Consider the following 24653-nt stretch of genomic DNA (forward strand, 5'->3'; position numbering starts at 1 on the left):
AACAAGTTCAGTGCTTTTGTGTGGTTTTTCTTTTGTGTTGATAGCAAACTAAATAGCAGCTCTTTCTTGCCTCTATTCAAAAGCCTATGACTGCAAAAGCAAGCAAGATGCATATGGATGATATGAAATCACATATAGACAGCCTGACAACAATATTGGCATATGTTGCTTGGTATATAAGACTCGAAATTATTATAGATTTTATTATAAATTTTAAATATGCATAGACATGGCAATAAGCTCAAGATGCTGTTATGGTAGTTACCACCGTCCGCCCTCTCATGTTTTGTGTGTTAGAGATACTACCAGGCGCGGTGATGGTAATTTGAGTAGAGATTTCACTGTCAATGCAGTTGTTGAAAAAATATGTTTAAATGAAACAATAACCGCCCACATTGGTGTTGTATATTGCAGTTGTTGTTGCTGTTTTGTTACATGATGACACGAAATAGCCTTCATTAGACTTATGGAGGAGAGAAAACTTTTTTGTGTTGAATGAACTTGATTACATTGGCAATGACCAAATGGATGGGATGCATTGCGACGGCGGGAGTATGGTAATTATATAAAGATTTTACAGCAAAGTTAGTAATGAGAGTTTGATAATAATGAAGAAGGAAGGAGATAATTCGTTGGCCATATTTTTGAAAAATTACAACTATAAAGAGACAAAATTATACCAAGTCGAACTGTGATTGATTATTCCATTCAATAAAAACTTTATCACTTTATTATTTCCACTAAGAAGCGGTCAAAGTTTAAATTCGATAAACATATTTTCGATTTCATGAATTGTGCAATATTTTCCAAAAAAAAAGGCCACCATGGGAAATTTTGATTAAAAGCTTTATCACCATATTTTTGTCGAATGGCGATAAGATATTACGAATATACGAGGGCGGTTCGGAAACTTCTTAACTTATCAATGAAAGAGAATAGTTAGTTTTTCAAAAATATTTTTATTTTTTAATATAATCTCCTGAAACTTCAATACACTTAGTCCAACGCTTTTCTAGCAATTCTATCCCTTGATTAAAATAGTTTTCCTCAAGGTCTTCAAAATAGTGGTTTACAACTGTAATTGTATCTTCATTTGTGGTAAAATGCTTGCCAGCAAGGATTTTTTTAGATTTGGGAACAAGTAAAAGTCACTGGGAGCTAAATCAGGAGAATAAGGTGGGTGGTCAAGCAACTCGTACTTTAATTCGTTGATTTTAGCCATTGTTAAAACACTCTTGTGCGCTGGTGCGTTGTCTTGATGAAAAATTATTTTTTTGTGTTGTAAGCCAGGACGTTTTTCTCGAATTTGTACTTTTAATTGATCCAAAAGTTTGCAATAGTACTCTGAATTTATTGTTTTACCCTTTTGCAGATAGTCAATCAATAAAATACCTTTAAAGTCCCAAAAACCGTTGCCGTAACCTTACCAGCCGATTGAATTGTTTTTGCCTTCTTTGGGGCACTTCCTCCAGCTTCAGTCCATTGTTTGGATTGTTCTTTTGTCTCTGGAGTATAGTGGTGGATCCATGTCTCATCAACAGTTATGAAACGACGCTTAAAATCCATTTTATTTCGCTTAAAACGATCCAAACAAGCGTGAGAAATGTTCATTCTTATGCGTTTTTGATCGACTGTTAACAAATGCGGCACCCATCTTGCAGAAAGCTTTTTCATCTGTAGTTCTTCATGCAAAATTAAATGGACTCGATCATTTGAGATGCCCATGATATTAGCAATTTCACTCAGTTTTATTCGTCAATTATTTAATACCATATCATGCACTTTGGCTACAATTTCTGTTGTTGTTGCTGTTTTTGGACGTCCACTACGTGGTTCATCTTCAATGCTTGTTCGACCACGTTTAAATTCAGCAACCCAATTTTTTACTGTTGCATATGAAGGAGCACTTTCATCTAACACATTCACCATATCGTTATGAATTTCTTGTCCCGATAAACCTTTTTTATGTAAATATTTAATGACAGCACGCAATTCTAATTTTTCCCATTGTAAAAAAATTGCTGATGCGTCTTTTTTGAACTCATGTTTCTATATGAAGGAGTTGCCGGATCGAAACAAAATTTAACATGTGTTCATAACAGAGATGGAAGTTTCCAAAACACTTAACTTTTCTGTTTATACCGCGCTTTTTGTGCTAGGCTAAGAAGTTTCCGAACTGCCCTCGTATTGAGAAAATGTTTATCAAAGATGAAAATGTTACTAGAAAGCGATCGATTTGTTAATTAATAAATTTCTGTTGTTAAAATGGTTTTCAACGTTTGTCGCATGTTCCCGCTCTTAAGAGCGAGAGAAAAAACTTTTTTGCGGCAAAAGAGATTTTGCGCTACAACAATGTGCCTTGATTTTTCTTGAGATGTGTGTGCCGTTGCTATGTTTATTTCAAAACATGGTGATTGAATTTTTGCGGCATGGAGGGATGAAGCGTTTGTGTGGCATTTGGTTTGTTAATCTACTTGTGCCTGATGAACACGAAGAGAGCATGTGTATGGTGAATCGTACGAAAACGTAAAAGCGAGTGCTCATGGTGTTCATCTATGGTATACAATAAGTTTGTTACTGTTTTTTCTGTTTCCTTTTTTATGAACCTAATAAACGAAGATGGAAAAATATGATACGAGTTCACATGTATTATTCTGTTTGGTGGTTAAAGAAGGCAGAGAAATTTTTTGCATATTCAGTTTGTTTTATTGTGACTGTTTCTTTTTGTGTATTTTCTTAAAGTAAAGGTGCTTTTCTGGAAATTCATTTTATTATTGAATCCACGAATCTGAAAGAGGAGAATAAGAATATTTTTTGGACAAAGAAGCAATGTGGCAGAAGAATGTGTTTTATTTCACAACTAACGAGAAGCGTTCAACGATGCTACCTGAATTTTATATTTAAAAGTGAGTTATTTATTTTCTTTTATAAAAATTGAAGTGTGGCACTAAATAATTATTTACTTCTGTTATTAATTATTCCATTCCGTTTTTTTCTTCTTTTCGTCTGTTATTTCTTGTATCTGTAATATTTTATGTAGCTATGCGTCTGTTGTTGCTTTTGTGTTTGGCATTTCTATGCGTTTCAATTATATAAATGTGTGTTTGCATCTTTTTTTTTTTTGTGGAATAAATTGATAACACCACAACCTATTTAACACAAAGAAAAAAAACAACAAAATAATTGTAAATATGAACATTTTTTGATCGATTGAAAAAGAATGCATTCAACAATTTTTTTTAATCAAGAAAATATTTTGTTTTTATCAAGCATAATGTGGAATATTTTGATAAATATTTTAGTCAATATGTGAAATATTTTATCAGTTCAAAATAAACAAATTAGATAAATATTTTAGTTAATATCACAACTTTATTTTATCGAACTGTATTTTTACTTCGTGATCAAATACTTTTATCGAATTTTGTCTATATGAAAACTTTTTTTATCGCCGGCAAATCGATAAGTTTTTGATTGAATCATTGAATTTTTGTATCATGTGGCTACAATTTTTTTCTGTGTAAAAACTATAACTTAATTTATTCACCTTGTTTACAAATTTTGACGTTTCAAATATTCTTTCTGAAAGTTAAAACCGCTATAGCATCTGTGGGTACGTGGTATCACACGTAGGAATAAAGCGAAAACGTGTTAAACTTTTGCCTAGGTGGTTGCAAAAATAATGAACCGATATGGTCCATCTTAGACCTGGGTAATTATGGGAGTTATTTCTTTCCATACTGTGTCAAACAGCCATAGGAATTTTTAGAGTTTTTGGGTACTTATGTCAGTATGCATGGATTTACCCGCGGAAAATATTATATGGTTGTAATCAGAATCAACATGTTTACCTTCGGTAAAAATTTAAAATCTATCTTCGAGCAACATTTAAACTCCATATAAGCGGAACTTTTGAAGCTATGGGAGGAAGGTATCCGAAGGCGTTGTCCGATATAATCCATCTTCGAACCTCATATAAGTCAACAACTATCATGGCTTTAGCCATTTTCGTTAGCCACAGTAGGAATTTTTAGAACTTTTGAATAATAAATTCAGGAAATATGGACTTACATACATACAAAAGGGTTATATCGCTGTAAACAGAACTACCATTTGGAAAATATTCAAAGCGATCGTTGAGCAACTATCAAAGTGCAACATTTTGAACTTTTGTGAAAGTTACCCGAAGAAGTTGTCCGATATAAACCTTCTTGAAAAGTGTATGTTTCGGTCGAATCGGATACCCAATTCGTTATACTGCTAATCAGTAATTTTAGTTGGCGCCAGCAGGATTTTTCGAGCGTTATGGCTTATTATTTTCGGAAGCCCCCCGGACAACGTTCTGAAAAAAATCCAAAACGATCCGAGACATGTCCTTTAACTGCACTTTTTGTACATTTTGTTGACATTTTATATGGGAGGTATCCAAAGTAGCCGATATAGTATATATTCGTATCTGATCTACACACGTCTGAAGGAAATATTGCGATGTGTAAATTATCGATCAGATAGGTTACTCCACTTTTGAGCGAAGACATAATTAGACACAATATTACGAGGTATAAAATTTGTATGAGATTGATTGATCCGTTTGAGTGTCATCGTGCGCACCAATCAGACATGCGGACGGGCTGGACTAAACCGACACCTAATTATCAGAAATGGACTTCACATTATTGATCTTATCAAAGTGTATATAGGTTGTTTCCAAGGTCGCAATCATCCAAAATATATGGTAGGTATTCATATACAGGGTGTTTTTTTAAGCTAGATAGAACTTTAAATTGTAAAAAGTAACACAAAAAATTAAATTTTGATGAAACTTTTTTATTTGTTTCAGTATACTCTGACAAATCATCATGAATAGACTCACGCTTGAACAACGCTACGAAATTATCCAAATTTACTTTGAAAATCAGTCGTCGATTCGCGCAACTTATAGACGTTGTTTTATCGCAAAATTGTGTTCAGCGATGAGGCGCATTTTTGGATTAACGGGTTTGTTAATAAGCAAAAATGCCGCATATGGAGTGAGACCAATCCACAAGAGACCCTACAGACTCCATTACATCCAGAAAAATGCACCGTATGGTGCGGTTTTCACGCTGGTGGCATCATCGGACCTTATTTCTTCAAAAATGAGGCCGGAGCTCGCGTTACGGTCAATGGAGATCGTTACCGCACCATGATCAATGATTTTTTGTTTGAAAATATGGATGACATTGATCCGGAGGAGATGTGGTTTCAACAGGATGGCGCTAAGTGCCATACGGCGAACGCAACCATCGACTTATTGAAATCAAAATTTGGCGATAAGTTGATTTCGAGAAGTGGACCTGCCAATTGGCCTCCAAGGTCGTGCGATTTGACACCTCCCGATTATTTCCTGTGGGGCTACGTGAAGTCACCGGTTTATGCTGATAAACCAGCAACAATTGATGCCTTGGAGGCCAGCATTGTTCGTGTTATTCGTGACATACGGCCAGCAGTGCTCGAAAAAGTGACCAAAAATTGGACGTCCAGAATGCACTTCGTCAAGAACAGCCGCGGTGCCCATATGCCCGAAATCATTTTCAAATTTTAATGTCACGTATTGATCTTTCGAATAAAAAAAAAATTTGATTACAATTTAATTTTTTGTGTTATTTTTTACAATTTCAAGTTCTATCGAGCTTAAAAAACACCCTTTATTAGTCCAGTCAAAATAGACATTGAAATCGCAAAAATTAGAAACAATGTCCCAAAAGTCCCATATGTGTAGAAAAAGTTATTCGGGGTCATAGGTCAAATTTTAAGGTTTTTTTAGGTTTTCTGATTTATTTTTTGAAAACGGTTGGTCTAATCATAAAATGACTGGAGTAAATATTGTAGACAGAAAAATTATCTACAAGTTTTATCCTTATAATTTTTCTCCTAGAAGGAACCATTCTTGAGATATAGCGATAACCGGGTGTGTCCTAAAAAATATATTTTCCCTTGAAGGGCGGAATTATACCTATGTTTTAAAACAAATACCAACAAAATCGGAGAGTTTTTACTAGGGTTATTCCATGTTAGAGTAATTTTATGCAAAATTAGCCGATTTAACCCACGTGTGTAATCGAGAGCCCAACTGGAACGACTCTGATTTCTTTGACTTTTGTCGAAAGGTAGGATTTGTTGCCCTAATTACGGAAATGTATGATTTTCATGCGCGGCGGATTCGGATCGCCGGTTATTTGACCCGAAAGGTCAGATTTAAAACCGGTATTGTTTGAAAGCTTGTGGAAATGCCTAACGCATGACGTGGTTATTTTAACCGGCCCTACTCATGATGTTCTTACGCGACTTATTTCTCCATATGTGTAATTTGACACTTAGATCGCGACATCCCCAGAACGGTTATTCCTTTTTCAAAATCGTAAAGACCGTTCTATCAGAGAAAGTTTTAATGTACAACTTTTACTTTAGCCTATTTTTTAATGTCCTACCGTTTTTGAGAAAAATACAAATAACTGAATGAGGCCCCCAAAAATGACCTTTGACCCTGAATAATTTCTTTTGAACACGTGGGATCTATGGTTACTTTTAGGACGTTACGTCTAATGGCAAACCCTAGCTCTCCACCAAAATTCAGCATTGTGAGAATATTTGCTATATCCCCCATTAGACGCTTGTCTATTTTGACAGAAGTTCATACATATATGAACAACTTTTGATGTGCTTCCCCAAAAATTGGTATATGCCCATATAACGATTCCAAATAACTTTACACTTTAAAGGTTTCCTCTGGATGAAGGGTATTTTTACTGATACATTTCCCCATTCTTCTGCCTATTTATTGTAGCTTGTTAATTCCATCTGCTCTCTTGTTGTCTATCTAGTATATCTATTCTTCTGGCTTATCTCAGTCATTTATATTATGTATTTAAGTCATTTAGTAAATGTTTGGGAGTTATCCTTTTTGTTCATTATTATTCAACATTTAGCGTACTCTAGCAGTTTGTTATTGTTATTTTTTCACATCGCTTTTTTGTGATTTTTACTCTACTACAATTTTACTACAGATAAAAATCGTAAAAAAACGTAAAATTTCCTGTAAACTGTGGTAGCAGGAAGGCAAATTGTTCTTTGGCTGAGCTCTCAATGAAATCAAAAAAAAAAATACTAAATATCCTTTTTGTTATATTTTAATTCCCAGACAGAACGAAAAAACAATCTGGCAGGATGTAATGGTAGGGTTTTCATTTGTCTTTTGTTTTATAGCAAAATATTTAAAAAACAATTTTTGGTGGATAAATTTTTTTAATACCAGATTCCGTCTCATCTCTTCCTTTTTTTCTGTACTTGGCTCAGACAGCCATTTATTTGTTATAGAAATACATATTTACTGTAGCTTTTTTTTTTTGGTTAAAAATCGTGAATGTTTGTTAGTGTTTTTTTTTTTTTTGTGATATTTTGTATTGTTGCTTTCCTGGATGGTTTTTCACTGGGGAAAAATTTGTCACCCGCCTTTGTGTTGGGAAGCTTTGATTATTTTTTTAGTATTACGTTTTTGTTTTTGTTCGCATTAAATTTGTCTGTCTGGTAATTAATGTTTGTCGGGCGCTATGCTTTTGTTTCAAGACCATTTGTCAGTATTTTTCAAATTCCTGGCTATTTGAAAAAAAAAAATAAATAAATAAATTGCAGACTTTTATAGTACAGATTTTATTTAAAACTAAGAAGTTGATATTTTTTTAAATTTTTACCCAAAAATTTTGTTTGCAATAAATGTCCTTGCCATGTTTTTGTTTAGTAATTTTTTGGCCGTTTAAATTTTTATTTGATTATAATTGATTGACAAGCAGTTATGTGCAATCAGTTTTGTTTTTTTGTAGTCTTTTGTTCTTTGTTGAATTCGATTTAATTTTGCGTTCGTTTTTTCATATCTTTGTTCGATTTTTGTGGTTTTGATTCACATCAATTTGAATTCCATATCACGTATTAGCCATCAAAACTTAAATATGTTCAAACCATAACTAGCAGTCATCAAACTGCTATTTAACCATAAATTATGTCCATCATGTGAAGTAGATTTTTTGGGTGGAATTGGCATTAATGCGGTTCCGATTTTATTTCACATGACTGACATACAAATATAAATTTATCCCGTTTAATATTTATTGAGAATGTGGGTAGTAGAAAAATATGGGAATTTAATTTCGTGTTATTTAGTTTGATACCCTACAAAACCAATAGTAATCTCCTAAGATTTAAAATCGTATACGTTAAAAAATTCTAATTTTCCTTACTTAAAAACAAAGTTTTATATTTAAATTTCTAAATAAGTTTTTATTTTGAATAACAAGTTTTCATTAGTCTAACAATGCGAATGATCGGTCGACAACCGGCAATGCACTTTGCCAAGGACACAATCATTGAAAGAAAAACAAAAACTAGAAAACGATGAAAAACTCTTGGCAAATTATTGCTGCTACTCACAAACAAAGCTGTGTCTACAGTGGCGGGGAAAAAGAAACAAGTCAGACAGAAGTCTGGTTGTGGTGGTGTCTTGACTTGCAGTTTTCTGTTGTTGTTATTGTTTCTAGTTTATTTATGTTTTCCAAAAAAGACAATTGCCTTTATATAACTTAACATATACATATTATTTTGCATTGTTTCAAATTACAAGACTTTTTGAGATGGAGAGGGAGAGGGAAACATACACAAATGTTGTAAAAACACGCAATCTAAACGCAAACAATTTGTATGCAACAAATATTATTTATATTTAGCCAGTCAGCGAGAGCACCAGCAACAAGTCTCAAAACCATTGTTTCTGTGGAATGAATAAAGAAAAAATGGTCGGATTTGTTTTCTAATGAGATTGTAGTAAAGATATTACTATGAACTTGTTAAATAATCCCATTTGCAGTGGTTACACTGTGCCTCAATTAGACATTGCCAAGATGAAATTGAGAAACGAGCCTCTAATGAAATATTTCAAGAACCTCGGCCAACTTTACGCATTGGCGGAATTACTTGCAACACCGATATAAAAGGCGAAAACTAAATCGTCTATACAGACGACTGCAAAGTCGTCTAAACAGACGACTACAAAGTCGTCTAAACAGACGACTACAAAGTCGTCTAAACAGACGACTACAAAGTCGTCTAAACAGACGACTACAAAGTCGTCTAAACAGACGACTACAAAGTCGTCTAAACAGACGACTACAAAGTCGTCTAAACAGACGACTACAAAGTCGTCTAAACAGACGACTACAAAGTCGTCTAAACAGACGACTACAAAGTCGTCTAAACAGACGACTACAAAGTCGTCTAAACAGACGACTACAAAGTCGTCTAAACAGACGACTACAAAGTCGTCTAAACAGACGACTACAAAGTCGTCTAAACAGACGACTACAGTCAAGAACCTCGGCCAACTTTACGCATTGGCGGAATTACTTGCAACACCGATATAAAAGGCGAAAACTAAATCGTCTATACAGACGACTGCAAAGTCGTCTAAACAGACGACTACAAAGTCGTCTAAACAGACGACTACAAAGTCTTCTAAACAGACGACTACAAAGTCGTCTAAACAGACGACTACAAAGTCGTCTAAACAGACGACTACAAAGTCGTCTAAACAGACGACTACAAAGTCGTCTAAACAGACGACTACAAAGTCGTCTAAACAGACGACTACAAAGTCGTCTAAACAGACGACTACAAAGTCGTCTAAACAGACGACTACAAAGCCGTCTATAAAGACGACTACAAAGTCGTCTATAAAGACGACTACAAAGTCGTCTATAAAGACGACTACAAAGTCGTCTATAAAGACGACTACAAAGTCGTCTATAAAGACGACTACAAAGTCGTCTATAAAGACGACTACAAAGTCGTCTATAAAGACGACTACAAAGTCGTCTATAAAGACGACTACAAAGTCGTCTATAAAGACGACTACAAAGTCGTCTATAAAGACGACTACAAAGTCGTCTAAACAGACGACTACAAAGCCGTCTATAAAGACGACTACAAAGCCGTCTATAAAGACGACTACAAAGTCGTCTATAAAGACGACTACAAAGTCGTCTATAAAGACGACTACAAAGTCGTCTATAAAGACGACTACAAAGTCGTCTATAAAGACGACTACAAAGTCGTCTATAAAGACAGACGACTATAAAGTCGCCTATACAGACGACTACAAAGTCGTCTATACAGACGACTACAAAGTCGCCTATACAGACGACTACAAAGTCGTCTATACAGACGACTACAAAGTCGTCTATAACGACGACAACAAAGTCGTCTATAACGACGACAACAAAGTCGTCTATAACGACGACTACAAAGTCGTCTATAACGACGACAACAAAGTCGCTTATAACGACGACTACAAAGTCGTCTATAACGAAGACTACAAAGTCGTCTATAACGACGACTACAAAGTCGTCTATAACGACGACTACAAAGCCGTCTATAACGACAACTACAAAGTCGTCTATAAAAAGACTACACATTCGTCCATAAAGACGACTACAAAGTCGTCCATAAAGACGACTGCAAAGCCGTCTATAACGACGACTACAAAGTCGTCTATAACGGCGACTATAAAGTCGCCTAAAAAGACGACTACAAAGTCGCCTAAAAAGACGACTACAAAGTCGTCTATAAAGACGACTACAAAGTCGTTTATAACGACGACTACAAAGTCGTCTATAACGGCGACTATAAAGTCGTCTATAAAGACGACTACAAAGTCACAAAGTCGTCTATAAGGACGACTACAAAGTCGTCTATACAGACGACTATAAAGTCGTCTATAAAGACGACTACAAAGTCGTCTATAAAGACGACTACAAAGTCACAAAGTCGTCTATAAGGACGACTACAAAGTCGTCTATACAGACGACTACAAAGTCGTCTATACAGGCGACTACAAAGTCGTCCATAAAGACAGCTACAAAGTCGTCCATAAAGACGACGACAAAGTCATCCATAAAGACAGCTACAAAGTCGTCCATAAGGACGACTACAAAGTCTTCTATAAGGAAGACTACAAAGCCGTCCATAAAGACGACTACACAGTCGTCTATAAAGACGACTACAAAGTCGTCTATAAAGACGGCTACAAAGTCGTCTATAAAGACGACTACAAAGTCGTCTATAAGGACGACTACAAAGTCGTCTATAAAGACGACTACAAAGTCGTCTATAAGGACGACTACAAAGTCTCCTATAAAGATGACTATAAAGTCGACTATAAAGACGAATACACAGTCGTCTATAAAGACTACAAAGTCGTCTATAAAGTCGACAAGAAAGTCGTCCATAAAGGCGACTAGGAAGTCGTCTATAAAGACGTCTATAAAGACGTCTATAAAAACGTCTACAAAGACGACTACAAAGTCGCCTATAAAGTCGACTACAAAGTCGGCATGTTTTAAACGGTGGCCAAAATACCCCTCAGCGTAATGTAGGCGGCATTTCCTGAGTATTGCGGCCGTGTAAAACTTCTCTACAAGGCTAATTTAAGACACGTCGTTCGGGCTAGGCGACGAACAGTAGTGGGACTTGTATTATTGAACTAAAATGATTCGGAGCGCAATCGTGGATATGAGGGAAGTCTCCCTTGTCCTTTATGGTAACACACGAAATGCAGCTTTGTATATTGCTTACCTAATAATTCTGAAGTCGGCTTATTTCCTATATAAAAGGCGAACAAAAGATTTCCCACAAGAAAAAAGTATAGAAAAAAATGTGAATAAAAACAAATTTAAAATGTCTATGGTCTGACTTGCACAACTAACATCATCATTTAGTATAAACTAAAGATTATCCAAGACAAGCAGCGACAAGTACAAAACTGCAGCAGAAGAACAAGTCATTGTCGTTGTCGCTGTCCTCATCATCATCCTGATGACAATGACAACAAAACTAACCATAAAATTATACAAAACAATAGCAAAGAAGACCAAGAAGAAGGAAGACATGCAGCAGACTAGACAATAGGAAAATAGAATGTAATAAAAAATCTATTTGCTAAAACCAACAGCAGTAAACTTGTGAAGTGGATGGGGTGGGATGGGAATTATTTGCGCTAGACAACGAAAATGAAAGAAAGAGTTTAAATTGAAAAATAAAAGTTATAGATGTATAGTTATGTCTTGTAGCAAAAAAAAAAAGAAGAAAACAGAACACAATCCTGATGCAGGAATACTGGAAGCCATAAACAACAATGTCTAGGTCAGAGCCAATGCAAAGAATGTTTTGTTTATTTGCAATTTCGTTCTATGCAGGGTGGCGGGAGACAGATAAAACGACCGGAATTGAAGTAGAGTTGGGGAGTCTTTTTTAAAACAATGCTTGCATGGTTATTTGTTTGAGTGAACGAATTTTGATGACAGTCTGTCGCTGTTGTTCTGTCTGTCTAGAGAGTTAATGGAGTTTGATGTCTAAAATTAAAATATTAAACAATCAGCTGAGTCTGAGGGATAATCTGGCAAAAGTATGAAGTCATTGTAAGCAAGACCAGATAGTGAGACACAGAGACAATGAAGGGAAAATATGATAATAATTAAATTTGTAAAAGTATGTTGTTGTTTTAAAAATAATGATGATAAGTTGAGCTAAGGCACCTTTGGACCTACCTCCATTACCGACTTCTTTCCATTGCAAGCTTTTTATGAGATTTTACAAAGACATAAAATAGACAGACGTTTTGTCTGGTCGTAAATCCACTAAATTGTTTATTAGTTAAATGAACATAAAGAAGGCACGACAAAGAAAGGATATTATCATAGCATTTAAAGGATAATAAACAATAACTTAATTTATGGAAAAATATACGAATTTAAAATTTTTAAATAAATTTCCTTTTACCTTTTCAGACAGCATGTACAACTAAAGTGTTTTCTTTTTACTTTTTTTAAACTAAAAGTAATTTACAAACATTGCAGATATCCATTATAGTGTACTGTTGCCTATGCATCTTCCTACAGTTTATCCTGGGAATTAAGTGATTAAATGCTGTTCAAAAAGAATTGCCACAAAAAAGGCATCTCTTGTTAAGAATACTTAAAACAAAAGTATGAAAAAAAAACCAACAGAAAACACTATCCAAAGTTTAATTCCCCCAGTTACGGTCGGTTGTGTTTGCATGTGTATCGGGTGTGTGGTGTAAAATCTCTAGAAAATGTCTATGCAATTTAAAGTATGAAGTTATCCCCACACTATCCCCACTTAACAATGCAAATGCACGCACATTTCACAATGCTGCTGCCTGCCATTACCTTAGGTATTGTCTCAGTCTCCCTTTTTTTCCTAAAAGCCTCAAGTGTAAGCTGCTTAAAAAATGGCAACATATTGTTTGTATGCTACTCAGCAGTAAAAAAACACACACAACAAGCACTACAACAACTTTTTAACAAAGTGAAAAAAACTAAGCGACTATTTCTTGAGATAATGAGACACAATGTTAATGCCTTGAATTTGCATTAAAGAAAAAAAAACGTGGAAAATAATACCGGGGATAAACGAATGTAAAAATTAAAGGTTAAGGATACAGAAATAGTTTAAAAACAATGGAAAAAGTTAAATAAATGTAACTTGAAATCTTTAAGAAAAAACGTGGTTTGTGTTCTTTGAATCCCAACAAAATTTAAACAAATGTTCAAAGTAAAATTAAGTGTCGACTATAAAAATAGCTAAAACGTCGCCTAACAAGGAACAAAAAAAATATTCGATAAAGGGGCTGGATTCTTGTTCTATGAAAATTTGAAATCAAAAATATTTTCTTTATAACTTTTTTCATTTGACATATTTTTCCTTTATAAAGGTTTTCATTTCACTTTTTCATAGAAACAGAATTGAGGCCCAGGTCGCATAAAGTCGTCCGCCAATGGGGTTAGCATAGAAAGCTATCGGAACTGTTCACAAGTTGCATATCGTCGTATGCAGGCAGTAATCGACTTTCGATCATACGATTAGTCTACTTATTGTAGTCAAAAGTCTAAAAATCGAAGTCGAGTTTTGACTGGAGGGAAAATCACACAACCAATTATTTAGTGATCGATTTTCGATTTTCCCCATAAATTTTAGTTGACTTTGGCGGTTCTACAGTTTTCTGATAGCTACAAAAACATCTGTGCAAAGGATCAAAAGAAAACTTGAAAACCGACGAATAGTCGCTTATAATCGAATTTTTCGGTTATCAAAAAGTGGAAGGTCGCGTTTTAGGACAATTGCAATAATCGCCAGACCAACAAATAGCATTTTTAGTTTTAGACCAAAATCGAATCAAAAACCACGTCCACGGTCCTCCTAAACATCTTACAAAATTCAAGTTTTTAGGCCTCATTGGGTCATCCTAAAAACCCTTAACCAATTCATGTTTATAGACCTCATTGGGTCCTCCTAAAAATCTTTAAAAAAATCCACTTTTATAGGCTTCATTGGTTCCTCTTAAAAAATCCATGTTTATTGCTCTCATTGAGTCCTCCCAAACGTCTTTAAAAACTTCACGCTTATAGGTTCTCCTAAAAGTCTTTAAAAAATTCACGCTTATTGGTTCTCCTAAAAGTCTTTAAAAAATCCACGCTTATAGGTCCTCCTAAAAGTCTTTGAAGAATTCACGCTTATAGGTTCTCCTAAAAGTCTTTAAAAAATCCACGCTTATAGGTCCTCCTAAAAGTCTTTAAAAAATTCACGCTTATAGGTTCTCCTAAAAGTCTTTAAAAAATCCACGCTTATAGGTCCTCCTAAAAGTCTTTAAAAAATTCACGATTATAGGTTCTCCTAAAAGTCTTTAAAAAATCCACGCTTATAGGTCCTCCTAAAAATCTTTAAAAAATCCACGTCTATAGGCCTCATGGTTACTCTTAAAAATCTTTAAAAAATCCACGCTTACAGGCCTCATGGTTCCTCTTAAAAAATCTTTAAAAAATCCACGCTTGCAGGTCCTCCTAAAAATCTTTAAAAAATCCACGCTTGCAGGTCCTCCTAAAAATCTTTAAAAAATCCACGCTTGCAGGTCCTCCTAAAAATCTTTAAAAAATCCACGCTTGCAGGTCCTCCTAAAAATTTTTAAAAAATCCACGTTTATAGGCCTCATGGTTCCTCTTAAAAATCTTTAAAAAATCCACGCTTATATGACTCATCGGGTCTTCCTAAAAATCTTTAAAAAATCTACGTTCATTGCTCTCATTGGTTCATCTCATAGGGTCCTCCTAGAAATCTTTAAAAAGTCCGCGTTTATAGGCGTCCTCCTAAAAATCTTTAAAAAATCGACGTCTATAGGCCATTGGGTCCTTCTAAAAAATGTTTAAAAAACAACTTTTATAGGCCTATTGGGTCCTCCTAAAAATCTTTAAAAAAATCCACATTTATTGGTCTCATTGGTTCCTCCTAAAATCTTTAAAAAATTCACGTTTATATGTCTCACTGGATCCTCCTTAAAATCTTTAAAAAATCCACGTTAATCGGTCTCATTGGTTCCTCCTAAAAATCTTTAAAAAAATCCACGTTTTCGGGTCTCACTGGTTCCTCCTAAAAATCTTTAAAAAAATCCACGTTTTCGGGTCTCATTGGTTCCTCCTAAAAATCTTTAAAAAATCCACGTTTATTGGTCTCAATGGTTCCTCCTAAAATTTTTTAAAAAAATCCACGTTTTCGGGTCTCATTGATCCGTCCTAAAAATCTTTAAAAAATCCAAGCTCATTGGTCTCATTGGTTCCTCCTAAAAATCTTTAAAAAATCCACGTTCATTGGTCTCATTCGTGCCTCTAATAAATCTTCAAAAAATCCACGTTTATTGGTCTCATTTGTTTCTCCTAAAAATCTTCAAAAAATCCACGTTCATTGGTCTCATTCGTGCCTCTAATAAATCTTCAAAAAATCCACGTTTATTGGTCTCATTTGTTTCTCCTAAAAATCTTTAAAAAATCCACGTTTATTGGTCTCATTCGTGCCTCTTAAAAATCTTTAAAAAATCCACGTTCATTGGTCTCATTCGTGCCTCTTAAAAATCTTTAAAAAATCCACGTTTATTGGTCTCATTGAATCCTCCTAAAAATCTTTAAAAAAAATCCACGTTTATTGGTCTCATTAATTGCTCCAAAAAATCGTTAAAAAATCCACATTTATTGGTATCATTGGTTCCTCCTAAAGATCTTTAAAAAATTCACATTTATTGGTATCATTGGTTCCTCATAAAAATCTTTAAAAAATCCACATGTATTGGTATCATTGGTTCCTCCTAAAAATCTTTAAAAAATCCACATTTATTGGTCTCGTTGGTTCCTCCTAAAATCTTTAAAAATCCACATTTATTGGTATCATTGGTTCCTCCTAAAAATCTTTAAAAAATCCACATTAATTGGTCTCGTTGGTTCATCCTAAAAATCTTTAAAAAATCCACATTAATTGGTCTCGTTGGTTCATCCTAAAAATCTTTAAAAATCCACGTTTATTGCCCTCATATATCCCTCTAAAAAATCTTAAAAAATCCACGTTTATAGGCCTCATTTGGTCCCTCTAAAAATCTTTAAAAAATTTGCTTTTTGCCCTCATTGGTCCAGCTTAAAAATTTTTAAAAAATCCAAGATTATTGCCCTAATTGTTCCCTCTTAAAATTTTTTAAAAAATCCATGTATATTGCCCTCATTGGTCCCTCTTTAACATCTTTAAAAAATCCACGTTTATTGCCATCATTGGTTTTCTTAAAAATTTTTAAAAAATGCGCATTTATTGCCCACAATGATTTTCTTAAAAAAATCTACGTTTATTGCCCTCATTGGTCCCTCCTGAAAACCTTCATAAAATCCGCGTTTATTGCCCTCATTGGTCCCTCTTGAAAATCTTTAATAAATCCACATTTACTGCCCTCATTGGTCCCACTTAAAAAAAAAAATATCCACGTTTATTGCCCTAATTGGATTCTCTTAAAAATCGTTAAAAAATCCACGTTTATTGCCCTCATTGGTTTCTCTTAAAAATCGTTAAAAAATCCACGTTTATTGCCCTCATTGGTTTCTCTTAAAAATCGTTAAAAAATCCAAGTTTATTGCCATCATTGGTCCCTCTTAAAAATCTTTAAAAAAAATCCACGTTTTTGCCCTCAATGTTTTTCTTAGAAATCTTTAAAAAAAATCTACGTTTATTGTTCTTAATACTATTTAAAAAATCCAAGTTTATTTGTCTCTTTTGTTCCCCTTTTAAAAATCTTTTAAAAATCCAAGTTTATTGCTCTCATTGGTCCCTCTTAAAAATCTTTAAAAAATCCACGTTCATTTGCCTCATTGGTGCCTCTTAAAAATCTTGAAAAAAATCCACGACTATTGCCCTCATTGGTTTTTCTCAAAAATCTTTTAAAAAATCCAAGTTTATAGGTCTTATTGGGACCTCCTACAAATCTTTAAAAATCTTCGTTTATAGGTCTCATTGCTTCCTTTAAAAATCGACGTTTACTGCTCTCATTGGTCCCTTTTAAAAATCTTTAAAAAATCCACGTTTATTGTCCTCATTGGTTCCTCATAAAATAACTTTTCATTGCATGTTTTGCACAGTGGCTGCACATATTTCACCATTTTTCTACATAGTATCAAAAAAAAAGACCAGCCAAATCTTATGAATGCAGCTAATTAGAAATACTGGCTAAGAATTTCTTTTTGAAGAGCTACGCGCTCCGCTGTTTTACTTTCTAAATGAAAATGAAAAGAATGCAACCATTCGAAGCAGTCATGCCAACCAGACAAGTTCATTCCCTAAACCATATCAAAAAGCAGAAAAAATATATGAAACATGGTCTTGTGGCAATGCCAGACAACAAGGATCCAGTACCGACCACACGACGTAACAAAAAAAAAAAATGGAGAAGAAAAATTTGTTGGCTTATTGGTTGACTGCGCTGGTTGGGTTGGGTGTAAAAGAAAAAGTTTAATTACTTTGTTTGTTTATTATTGTTGTTGGTGTCGGGTTTGTTAGTTGTTGCAAAGAGAATTTGCTGGGATTCAACGGCCAAGAAAACGTTTAATATGTAAAAAATCTGAAGGAGTTGGGCTGGCTGTGCACCACATTTTACATGCAATCTTTTAGTTAGACGAGAAGATGATGGTAAAATTTTTAAAGTTGTGGTTTACGCGCGTTTGCTGCATTGTAATTTTCTGCTCTTTGTCGTTATTGTTGCTGTTGCTCCTTTTTTACACGCTGCTAAAGACAACTTTCAAAGACTACTTCATAAATATTCATGAAATGCCATTGAACCATAAAATTGAGCTTAAGTGTTTGTTTTATGAGTTTTAAAAAGACCATTGAGGATTTGGTGTTGACAGCTAAAAGCTTATGTGAATAGTAATAATGTCAGCTAGTTTTGTTGTTATTATTGCAGTAGTATTTGTATAAATTATACTTTGAAGAAAATAACAAAAGAAAAAAAACTTACCAATGAAATGGTATTAATAATAATTATTATGCAGACACTTACCTAAAATGAGAAGAAGAGATAAAAAGAAACATTTTAATAACAATTTATTTTGTTTTTATAAAATAAACATAAACATAACATTTTAGTGGTAACAAGGCAAACTAAAAAACACAAACATGTGTTTTTCAGATTTTCCAATATGGTAGAAAATTTAACAACCATGGATATTGTTATGGGTATATGGTAGAAGACAAAACGCAAATGTGTTATAGACAAGCTATTGAAAGTGAATTTTAGGCGCCATTTTTGTAAGAAAGTGTCATTAAAAGGACAGTCGTAAAGAAATTGTGTTTAGAATTTGTGTGTAGCAGAAAACCCTGTTCTATTTAAGAATGGCCAGAAAATGTAAAAAAAAATTATTGTCCTCGTTAGGACCTCCTAAAAAATCTCTAAGAAATGCATGGTTATTATTCTTTTTGGGAGTTTCTAAAAATCTTTAAAAAAATCCATGGTTATTGTCCTCTTTGGGCCTCCTGAAAATCTTTATAGAATCTACGGTTATTGTCCCCATTGTCCCTCTCGAAAATCTTTAAAAAATCTACGGTTATTGTCCTTATTCGGCCTTTTTACAAAACTGTAAAATTCCACTGTCATTGTTTTAATTGAGTACTCCTAATAATCTTTAAAATATCAACGCTTATTGACCTCAATGGATCCTCTATTAGGCACTATTTTATAGGGGTCATTAAAATCGAACTTTCTAAACGAACTATTCTATATTATTCTACAAGTCTGAAAATCTTGTTTAAGAACTCAGAATCTGATCAGGTCTGAGGTCATTCTTATCCACCCTCTCCTATTCTTGTTAAAAATATGTTCTCAGTAGAAAATCAACATATTCTGCAAAATAACCCCAAACAACAACAAATAAAGTATTACACCAACAACAAATAGAAAATCTATTGCAATAAGCTTAAAGAACTCTTAAACACGCCAATAATCATAAAAATCAATGACTTGAGCGATAATAATGATACATAGAAATAATAAGACTAGAGAAGAGGAGAATGATGAGGATGATGATGGTAATGGTAATGACAATGGGAATGGTAATAGAGATGATGATGATGTTGATATGATGACAGACAGATGAAAAGCAGCATGATACTCTCGACTGTCTAATGTCAATGATGATATCGATGATGAAAGGAAACAACATTCTCCGCTAGTAGTAACAATGCTGTATCCCTATTATGATGTTATGTTGTTGTTACATGTGTAACTAGCGAACAACAAACCATGCTTCGATATACCACATACACTTGATTAGTCTACATGATGATGGGGAAAATTTTCCGCTCTGCTTTTCCATTCTCCTCCCCATGTGGTTCAATTAAAATGATTGCAACAAACCAACGAGGATTTCACTTGAATTCCTCCAGAGGTTCCTTGGTGTGAAATAGAAAAAGAAAAAACACGCACACCCAAATACAAGTATCGTTTATACAAACATTTCAATTGACACTTGTTATGGTGTAAATGTTGTTGTGTCGGTAGAAGTAATTTGACAGAAGTTTATTATAACTGCAAAAATATAATCATTTTCAAGGCAGACATAGAAAAAAAAACGCACAAGAGAGGGAATGGATGTCTAGGATACAGTCGAAATGAAAAAAAAAAATATGCAATAAACGTGGATTTTTTTAAAGGAACCAATGAGGTCAATAAACGTGGATTTTTTTAAAGATTTTTAAGAGGAACCAATGGGGCCAATAAACTTGGATTTTTTTATAGATTTTTAAGAGGAACCAATAGGGACAATAAATTTGGATTTTTTATAGATTTTTAAGAAGAACTAATGAGGCCAATAAACGTGGATTTTTTAAAGATGTTTAAGAGGAACCAATGAGGCCAATAAATGTGGATTTTAAAAGATTTTTAAGAGAAACCAATGAGGTCAATAAACGTGGATTTTTTAAAGATTTTTAAGAGGAACCAATGAGGCCAATAAACATGGATTTTTTAAAGATTTTTAAGAGGAACCAATGAGGCCAATAAACGTGGATTTTTTAAAGATTTTTATAAAGAACGATTGAGGCCAATAAACGTGGAGTTTTTAACGATTTTTATAAAGAACGATTGAGGCCAATAAACGTGGAGTTTTTAACGATTTTTATAAAGAACGATTGAGGCCAATAAACGTGGAGTTTTTAACGATTTTTATAAAGAACGATTGAGGCCAATAAACGTGGAGTTTTTAACGATTTTTATAAAGAACGATTGAGGCCAATAAACGTGGATTTTTTAAAGATTTTTAAGAGGACCCAATGAGGCCAATTAATGTGGATTTTAAAAGATTTTTAAGAGAAACCAATGAGGTCAATAAACGTGGATTTTTTTAAGATTTTTAAGAGGAACCAATGGGGCCAATAAACTTGGATTTTTTTATAGATTTTTAAGAGGAACCAATGAGGCCAATAAACGTGGATTTTTTAAAGATTTTTAAGAGGAACCAATGAGGCCAATAAACGTGGATTTTTTAAAGATTTTTAAGAGGAACCAATGAGGCCAATAAACGTGGATTTTTTAAAGATTTTTAAGAGGAACCAATGAGGCCAATAAACGTGGAGTTTTTAAAGATTTTTATAAAGAGCGATTGAGGCCAATAAACGTGGAGTTTTTAACGATTTTTATAAAGAACGATTGAGGCCAATAAACGTGGAGTTTTTAACGATTTTTAAGAGGACCCAATGAGGCCAATAAATGTGGATTTTAAAAGATTTTTAAGAGAAACCAATGAGGTCAATAAACGTGGATTTTTTTAAGATTTTTAAGAGGAACCAATGGGGCCAATAAACTTGGATTTTTTTATAGATTTTTAAGAGGAACCAATAGGGTCAATAAATTTGGATTTTTTATAGATTTTTAAGAAGAACCAATGAGGCTAATAAACTTGGATTTTTTAAAGATTTTTAAGAGGATTTTCTTTTTAAATTGTACGAGGAATCAGTGAGACCAAGATTTTAGGAGGACCCAATGAGGCTAATAAACGGGACTTTTCTAAAGATGTTTAAGAGAACCTAATGAGCCCAAAGCACTTTGATTTTTTATAGATTTTTAAGCGGACCCAATGAGGCCAATAAATGTGGATTTTTTAAAGATTTTTAAGAGGAAAGCCAATCGACGTTGATTTTTTAAGATTTTTAAGAGGACCCAATGAGGCCAAAAATCTTGGCTTTTTTAAAGATGTTTAACAAATTTGAGTTTTTTAAAGATTTTTAAGAGGGCCCAATGAGCCCAATGAATGTGATTTTTTAAGATTTTTAAGAGTGCTCAATAACGTCAATACCCGTCGGTTTTTAAAAAGATTTTTAAGGGGAATCATTAAGGTCAATAAAAGGAAATTTTAAGAGGAACCAATTAGGCCAATGCTCGGTAATTTTGTAAAGATTTTTATGATGAGCATATGAGACCAATAAGCGCCGACTTTTAATGTTTTTTTTTTTTCAAAGAATCGTATTGCGCCGAATGAAACAACTAATCCCGGATTTTTTTAAAGATTTTTTGTACCGAGTGAGTCCAAAAAATTAGGAAATTTCACCCAAAAAAAAAACTAGCTTTTTAAGATTTTTTCACGACATTGAATGATAATCTATTTGCAATTTCATTGTCAAGATCCTGACATACGTCCCACTGTATTATATGGATTATAAGAAACAAATAATAATATTAAACAAAATTGTCTTTATGCTTCTTGTCACGATAAAGAAGCCAATCTGTGATACACAAAAAAAGGCAAAACTAAACTACAATATAACGATAATGGATTTTTAACGATATTAAAAAGTCAATAACATTGATTGGCCAATGAAAATCATTCAGACGTGAGATATTAATTTCAGATAAAGGGACCGTCATCAAGCAGAAAACAACAACAAAACTGTTGATAGAAATCAAAGTTGTTACACCAAATGTTACAAAGATAAAATTCAAATGCAAATTTGGCAATTATATTTTTGCAACATTGTAACAATAATTTCAATTTCAAAAGAGTTAAATTGAAAAAAAGGGAAATCTTTTTCGTGGAAATAAAAAGAAAATCGTCTTTTCGATTACAATTTCAAATGCGATAATTAAAGATAGCCACTTATCAAATCGCAAAACTATTAACTATTTTCTTATTAAATTGAAAACCTCGAAAAAAGCAAGCGCCAGGTTGGCCGGCAAGCAGTAGTCTTTCGCCTGTAACTTTTGTAAAACTTTCACTTTTATTGACAATATTTTTTGTGGATATCAACTGCTGCAGCGGCAGTTAGTTGTACAAAACTTCAAAATTTATGCGAGAGTTCACAAAAAAACAGCATAAAACCAAACGTTATTATATTGCCAATATAAAGCCAATACATGTTGCAGTAATGGCCCATTGGATAAAGTTGAAAACGATAAGAAGTACCAACAACAAAAAACAATATAAATAAAAATCTCATTCATGAAATATTAGCCATATTTTGTCGTTTCTTTGTTAAGGAGCATCTGTGTGAAACTGATTCAATTTACTGGCCGACCGGCCGGCCAGTTTGCCATTAAAATCTTTACATTGGAGGCTACTGTTTGTGCATGACTAAGGCAGGAGACCAGACACCAACCATCCATCCATTCATCCTCCATCGATATATCGTGTTTAGCCTAAAGGTACAAATGCCACAATTAAGTGAATGATGTTATTAGTCCGCCAGTTGACAGTTTGTTTAGTGCCTTCATTGTAATCAAGACTTGTTACCCATTAATTGTTAGTAGAGCAACTAGACCAGTTACCATCCATAGTGTAGAGGAGCCAGTCATATGAAACTAAACCAAAAACAAACAGGGGCCCAGTCCGGGAGACAGACTTTCCTGTTGTCATGTATGGCATTTGAAGATAGCATTCAAACATTCCAGCAAAATATGATTATTGCTCAGCAGCAATTCACACTCCCATAAAGCTGCAACATACGCCAACATTACACCGACAAGATGTACGTACCACCGCTTTCATTTTGGCGCCAATACCATAAATGATAATGATTGGATTATTTTTAACTTAAGTATTAGTCACAGGAGTATCCATGGGATTTCACTTGGAAAATTCGATTAGACGAAAGCAGATGATGATGTTGTAACTTAGTTGGGGCAGAAAAGAAGAAATAGGTGATAAAATTGGTACACAGGTGAAAATTTCTACAAACTTGTAGTCAATCTTGTGAACTAGGGATACATCCGAAGGTAAATTCTACCTTTCAACTAAAAGTCGATTACACGGCATACGAAAAATGAAAGTTCAATATTTACCAGCATGCAAGTAGAAGCCACATACTAATTACTATGCATACATTACAAGGCAATGACAACTCATTATTCTATGAAATACTAAAAAGAGTCGGCATTCTACCAAAAATCAATTACAGTTAAATTTTTCACCATAGATTTGGTAGCCACATATTATTATTCATGCCTAAAGGAGTCCACTTTTCGAAATACATTATTAGAAAATTATAAAAAAAAACCCAACGACAGGCTAACTAATGGTTTGCTGTTGGCATGTCAGTCAAATTTGGGATAGGGTAAGTGCACCTAATGTCGGCATGTACCAGTAGTCGGCACCTTTTGAATTTGAACTCAAATAACTAAAAATTGAGAAAACAAAATAGGAAAATAATCTTAAAAATGCTTCAACAATATTGTCAGTTAACTTTATATAAAATTTCATTGAGCTAGGACCAATTATTATATCGAAATTTAAGTTTTTGTCAGTGAGGGTTTTTCACCACAACCGAAAATGCATTTTTCTTAAGAAAAAAATTGTGGAGATGTTAACTTTATAAGCTCTGTAATTATTTTAACATGAAGACATTTTCCACAAGATTTGTGTTATGTAGGTAGAGAACTGTTAAAAGAACACTTTAGAAAAAGAAATTTTTAAAAAATATTTATAATTGTGCAATTTTTGCTGATGCCGACTTTAGGGACAAAAAAATATAAAATTTGCCTGAAGTCGGCATGGGGTTATAAACATTGATTTTTATCGATTACTTTTAGCTAAAAATGATAAAAAGTACTAAAGAAATACTTTAAAGGCTAATTAATAAAAAAATAGTTTCAATTTGAAAGGAACTTTAGCGATTTTAAGCAATATTAGCCATGATTTGAAGTACGTACGTTGTGGGGTGCCGACAACTGGGTAATAGATGCCGACTATTGGGTACGAACTAATTTA

The 24653-nt window shown here is 33.7% G+C and overlaps 2 protein-coding genes across 3 annotated transcripts in view; both read right to left on the bottom strand.

Annotated features, from left to right (window-relative positions):
* LOC141389494 (headcase protein-like) overlaps positions 1-24653 on the bottom strand; it is a 518007-nt gene that overhangs the window by 415691 nt on the left and 77663 nt on the right. The gene's annotated exons all lie outside the window — the stretch shown is intronic.
* LOC141389497 (uncharacterized) lies at positions 7555-17343 on the bottom strand. The gene is made up of 2 exons (XM_073961085.1): positions 9402-17343; positions 7555-8972 (listed from the first exon to the last, which is right to left on the bottom strand). The coding sequence occupies exon 1, from the start codon at positions 10497-10499 to the stop codon at positions 9429-9431; it is 1071 nt and encodes a 356-aa protein (XP_073817186.1). The 5' UTR covers positions 10500-17343; the 3' UTR covers positions 7555-8972; positions 9402-9428.

This window comes from Musca autumnalis, unplaced genomic scaffold (genome assembly GCF_047663935.1).
Source record: "Musca autumnalis isolate F117 unplaced genomic scaffold, ASM4766393v1 scaffold_1, whole genome shotgun sequence".
NCBI classification, from domain to species: domain Eukaryota; kingdom Metazoa; phylum Arthropoda; class Insecta; order Diptera; family Muscidae; genus Musca; species Musca autumnalis.